This window comes from Salvelinus fontinalis, chromosome 31, assembly GCF_029448725.1.
Source record: "Salvelinus fontinalis isolate EN_2023a chromosome 31, ASM2944872v1, whole genome shotgun sequence".
In the NCBI taxonomy this organism is placed as follows: domain Eukaryota; kingdom Metazoa; phylum Chordata; class Actinopteri; order Salmoniformes; family Salmonidae; genus Salvelinus; species Salvelinus fontinalis.
The window spans coordinates 13,490,456-13,496,746 of NC_074695.1; the positions used below are offsets into that span (position 1 = coordinate 13,490,456).

At 44.9% G+C, this 6,291-nt stretch overlaps 1 protein-coding gene across 3 annotated transcripts in view; it reads right to left on the reverse strand.

Moving 5' to 3' along the window:
* LOC129829586 (tensin-2-like) overlaps positions 1–4,342 on the reverse strand; it is a 69,352-nt gene extending 65,010 nt beyond the window's left edge. For all 3 annotated transcript variants that reach the window (XR_008755415.1, XM_055891362.1, XM_055891361.1), the window contains exon 1: positions 3,628–4,342. Coding sequence is in view for 2 of the 3 variants with exons in the window: in XM_055891362.1 (XP_055747337.1) it covers positions 3,628–3,753 (126 nt within the window). In the remaining variant the exon portion in view is untranslated. The remainder of the gene's footprint in view (positions 1–3,627) is intronic.
* Positions 4,343–6,291: the final 1,949 nt, after the last annotated feature.

The window sequence follows — 6,291 nt, forward strand, 5'->3', positions numbered from 1 at the left end:
TAAATGTATTTACACAAGTTGTAAGATTAGACATGGGTGTAATGCCTAAAGACCCCCCCCCCCATTTTTTGTAATAAACTCACTTGGGTGGACAATTTACTTCAGGTGTCAAACTATTTCCATGTTACCATTAGCACAAGAGCTACACCATGTGGGGGAAACACAGAAGTGCAACAAGTTAGCAAGTGCGTCAGTGTTGTGGCGTAACACATTTTCACACAATCCAGAGGTGGTATCGTGAGTTCCAAAATGACTCCTAACCCCTATTCCCCAGCCATGTCTGTCGATCTGAGAGGATTGGGTAGGTGGAAGCAATATGTTGATATTTCTACCCAGCCAATCAGAAGCCAAGATTAAACTATTTATTGCCATAATGCTCAAGAGAATAGTGATAAATACCAATACTCTGTGCTACTTGCCAACCCATGTATCTGTTCCATTTCCATAATCATGCCATACATGCAAAACTATTCCCAAGAACATTATTTCTGACTATGTGTCAATAGGAGAGTAAACACATTCCCACAGAAACATGACTCTAGTGACTGCATGTACAATTTGAGTGTAACTCGTAGGAATCCCAGAACAACAGTCTTTAAAAAATGCCTAAGCACCATGGAATTTCCTCTTGTATTAAAACGGAGGGACCGGGGACGTTTATTTGTCTGTAACTTTTTTTCTGTTGGACCGTGGAGGGGAGAGGGGGAGAAGGGAAGACAGGGTGAGAGAGCGGAGGAGCAGGGAGGCCACAAGAGAGTTTAACAAAATATAGGGGTACCTCCTCCAGCTGACAGGATGCTGGGAATCTGGGACTTAAGCTTGAAGAGTGGGGGGTAGGGTTGGGGGATTGTGGGATGGAGGAGGGAGGAGGAGGGAGGGATTTGGTTACAGCTGTTGAATTGGCCGTAGCACAAATATACTTGTCACATCCTCCAATACACATAGACATGAGGATGGACATGTATATTTATTTACAAAGAAAGATACAAGGACAGGGGCAAATACGAGAGGGGGGGCCAACAGCTTTGAACCTCAAATAGGAGGTCAGCTAAGCCTGTATAATAGCAGATCAGGCAGAATGCCTCCCACCATCCCACTACATCTTTAACTGTGCAGAGATACTGAGGAATGGAGTCCCAGTGAGCCAGACTGATCCTCACCAACATGGAACAGATCAAATGATACCACTAAAATAAGATAGACATCAACTTTTTGTTGGCTTAAGTTCACAGAGCATAGCACTTGGGGGAACAGGGGAAAGGCATGGAGCAACATAGAGGTAAATGAGAAAGGTTTAGTGAGTGGGAACATTGGCAAAGAGGAAATGAGGTGGGGGAGAGGGGAGCTGTAATGCTTGAGGAATGATTGTGTTAGACAGCACTAAGCCAAAGGTTGATAAGTTACAGCTGTACAGACAGAGAGAGAGAGAGAGCGAGGCAGAGAAAGAGAGAAAGTCAGACAGAATGAGAGGGGGAAGAGAGTGAGAGAAGGAGAAAGAGACGATAATTACAAAAGCACGTGAGAAAATAGAGCTTGTCTGAGAGGTCCTCTGTAGGGTTGTATATATTTTGGGAATATTTACATTTATCCTACATGAGAGATTAATAAAATGCTGAATCATATCCTACTTACTTTACGTGCCCTGACTACCTTTCCTGCCAAGTTCCAGCTCATTCCCAGAACATGTCCCACTCTTTCAAAACACTCTTTTGGATAGACGTCAAGAAATTATTTGAGAAGAAAATAAAATATTATTTTGGGGAGATTCTGTTATTTTTTTTATTGGTGGATCAGGGATTTGTTGGGGTGGCAGGATTTAGAGAAAGGAAAGGTCTCTACTTTCATCTCATATTCTGCACCATACACACATTCCTCAAATACTGGTCAAAGTTTTGGACAGATTATAGTTCCAAACCAATCCAGTCTAGTCAAAGCTTCCTGGAGTTTGACCACAGATCACAGGATGGTGTGGGTTGTCAGTGTTTGTCTCCATGTGATTGAGTTTGTGGTTGTGTGTGTTAGTGGGTCGTTGTGTTTACGTGTATTTGTGTCTGTGTAAGAGTATCTGGTCATACAGGCTATTTTTTACCCTTGACCAGCCAATGCTCTTTCCTGTGTTGGGTATTTAGAAAATGCCTGTGGAATATGGTTGCCATGATGCAGTACTGGTTAAAGCATCGTTGGTCTTCAAGGAATTCTTAACAATTTGAATGGATGAGTAATCTGAGCCTGAAATCTGAGCCTGAAGAACCGCTGTGTGTAACATCTGTAAACCAAAAGTAACAGGTACAACCAGTGGGAGAGTTGCCCATCTATGCTATAGGACTGCAGTGTTGTTCTACTCTAATCTTCACAACTCTAGAGAGGGAGAGTTGCTCATCTATGCTATAGGACTGCAGTGTTGTTCTACTCTAATCTTCACAACTCTAGAGAGGGAGAGTTGCCCATCTATGCTATAGGACTGCAGTGTTATTCTACTCTAATCTTCACAACTCTAGAGAGGGAGAGTTGCCCATCTATGCTATAGGACTGCAGTGTTGTTCTACTCTAATCTTCACAACTCTAGAGAGGGAGAGTTGCACATCTATGCTATAGGACTGCAGTGTTATTCTACTCTAATCTTCACAACTCTAGAGAGGGAGAGTTGCACATCTATGCTATAGGACTGCAGTGTTATTCTACTCTAATCTTCACAACTCTAGAGAGGGAGAGTTGCACATCTATGCTATAGGACTGCAGTGTTATTCTACTCTAATCTTCACAACTCTAGAGAGGGAGAGCTGCCCAGCTCTGGTTTAGGATGAAGGGGTCATAAGCAAATATCACAATGTTCTCCGGAGATCAAGATAGGCTTTGAAAGAGAGTGCGTATCATATCAAGATAGATTCAATTGCCAAGCAGAAATTACCCCTCGGGCTATGATCCCTGTTGTACATTCGGCTACAGCAAATTGTGTTTTCTTTTGCCTGCCAAGTCATTTAATTCTATTAGCCATTAAATGGAGCTTCTCTATGATAACAACACAGCCAGCCCACTCACCGGATGTACTGTAGATAACAGCCAGCATAACAGAGTAGTGACGCATCATGACTCGTACCACATGACCTGTGAGGCTGAAACACAATGACCAGTAGAACAAGTACCTTGGTCGCAGTCCCCTGCTCAGAAGCTGCATTCATCAACCAATGGTTGCGTGTCACGTCATCGACTGTGTCATCAACTGAAAGATCCAGGGGGCTAAGCATTCCCACGCTGGATAGTATGTGTTGTAACCATGGGGATTTACAATAACACCAATGTAACCAATCAGCGTTCCAATTATACATGGACTCTTGGGGGTGCCCAACGTCCATATCTTTGACCATTTCTATTCTGATAAGGGGGCCCTGATTTGTTATAGGGGAGCCCCCCCAACCCCCACTGTAATACAAACCTGTACCCAAACATGGGCACAGACACCAGACACAACTCAAAGTAACAAGCACACTCATATACACAGACCAAACACATACACATTCCTTTATGAAAATATGAAAATACAAAGCAGGATGTGAAAGGGTCCTAAAACCCAGCTCTATTGTATTGGACCAGCTGTGGCCCCATAGATAAGCCCACCCAGAGACTCACCTTAGTCAGCCTCATCCTGCCGTTGTTGGACCTCTCTGGACCACGGCGCGTCAGTGACCCTCTCACCAAGGGCACAGGCTCTGCTTCCTCCCCACAGCAAGGCTCCGCAGTCAGGACGCAACCCATATAGAGATGTGAACCCTGGCGCTCTCTCTCTCTCCTGTCCTCTCTCCCTGTCCCCCTCTCCCTATACTCTACCAGACACTGTTTTCCTGCGTACTCTCAGGCAGCTGTTTTTGTTGGCTGACGCGAGGCCCTTCCCCTTTTCCTGGCTCCCATTCAGCCTCACACTCACTCTCCAAGGGCCAGAGGATATACCTTCTCTCACTCCTCTCTCTGTCTCACACAGACACATGCATCCCCTGTCTCTCAAATACTCACATATGGACATACTTTACATATATGGTCTCTCTCCCTCTGTCTTCTCTCATAGCAATATCAATACCTCTCTGTTTCTCCCTCCCTCTCTCACTCTAAAACCCTCACTGTTCCTCCCTCCCTCTCTCACTCTGAAACACTCTCTGTTTCTCCTTCTCTCACTCTGAAACACTCTCTGTTACTCAATCAAATTTCAGTCAATCAATCAAATGTATTTATAAAGCCCTTCTTACATCAGCTGATGTCACAAAGTCCTGTATAGAAACCCAGCCTAAAACACCAAACCTCAAGCAATGCAGGTGTAGAAGCACGGTGGCTAGGAAAAACTCCATACTTCCTCTCTCTCTCACTCTGAAACCCTCTCTGTTACTCCCTCTGTCACTAAAACCCTCACTGTTCCTCCCTCTCTCTCTCTCACTCGGAAACCTTCTCGGTTCCTCCCTCTCTCTCTCAATCTGAAACACTCTGTTTCCTGCTCACACATACACAGTAATCTTGCTAGACATTGTCTGTATTGTCTGAAATGGGCTCATCAAAACCAACACAACCACAACTGTTGCAGTTTGGATGTTCTAAAACTACAGACATCTTAGCATGGAACCACAGACCTCTTAGCATGGAACCACATGGAACCACAGACCTCTTACCATGGAACCACAGACCTCTTACCATGGAACCACATACCTCTTAGCATGGAACCACAGACCTCTTAGCATGGAACCACAGACCTTTTAGCATGGAACCACAGACCTCTTAGCATGGAACCATAGGCCTCTTAGCATGGAACCACAGACCTCTTAGCATGGAACCACAGGCCTCTTAGCATGGAACCACAGACCTCTTAGCATGGAACCACATTCCTCTTAGCATGGAACCACAGACCTCTTAGCATGGAACCATAGACCTCTTAGCATGGAACCACAGACCTCTTAGCATGGAACCACATTCCTCTTAGCATGGAACCACAGACCTCTTAGCATGGAACCACAGACCTCTTAGTATGGCACCACAGACCTCTTAGCATGGAACCATAGACCTCTTAGCATGGAACCACAGGCCTCTTAGCATGGAACCATAGACCTCTTAACATGGAACCACATACCTCTTAGCATGGAACCACAGACCTCTTAGCATGGAACCACAGACAACTTAGCATGGAACCACAGACCTCTTAGCATGGAACCACAGGCCTCTTAGCATGGAACCACAGACCTCTTAGCATGGAACCACAGACCTCTTAGCATGGAACCACAGACCTCTTAGCATGGAACCACAGACCTCTTAGCATGGAACCATAGACCTCTTAGCATGGAACCACAGACCTCTTAGCATGGAACCACATTCCTCTTAGCATGGAACCATAGACCTCTTAGCATGGAACCACAGACCTCTTAGCATGGCCCCACAGACCTCTTAGCATGGAACCATAGACCTCTTAGCATGGAACCACAGGCCTCTTAGCATGGAACCATAGACCTCTTAACATGGAACCACATACCTCTTAGCATGGAACCACAGACCTCTTAGCATGGAACCACAGACAACTTAGCATGGAACCACAGACCTCTTAGCATGGAACAACAGGCCTCTTAGCATGGAACCACAGACCTCTTAGCATGGAACCACAGATCTCTTAGCATGGAACCACAGACCTCTTAGCATGGAACCACATACCTCTTAGCATGGAACCACAGACATCTTGCATGGAACCACATACCTCTTAGCATGGAACCACAGACCTCTTAGCATGGAACCATAGACCTCTTAGCATGGAACCACATTCCTCTTAGCATGGAACCACATACCTCTTAGCATGGAACCACATACCTCTTAGCATGGAACCACATACCTCTTAGCATGGAACCACAGACCTCTTAGCATGGAAGCAGTCTCCTCTCCCTAGACTAGTTACAAACTTGCAACATAAGTTCCAAATACTGCCGGGGGAGTTGAAGTGGTCAGAAGTGCTGTTTAGCTTATAGTCATCTATAACCTAAACATCTAACATTTTGTCTACACCTCAGGGACTAGACAAAGTTAACTTATTAAAACCTGCTTTGACACTTTGCTACTGCCCCCAGAAGAGGCTTGTCAGTCGTCCAGATCCTAGTCAGAGAGCAACATTAGTCTTATTCTTTCTTTGTTTCTCCTGTCATTTTGTTGTTGTTTGTTTCTCATGTCTTGTTGTTGTTGTTTGTTTCTCCTGTCTTTTTGTTGTTGTTTGTTTCTCCTGTCATTTTGTTGTTTGTTTCTCCTGTCATCTTGTTGTTGTTTTTTTCTCCTGTC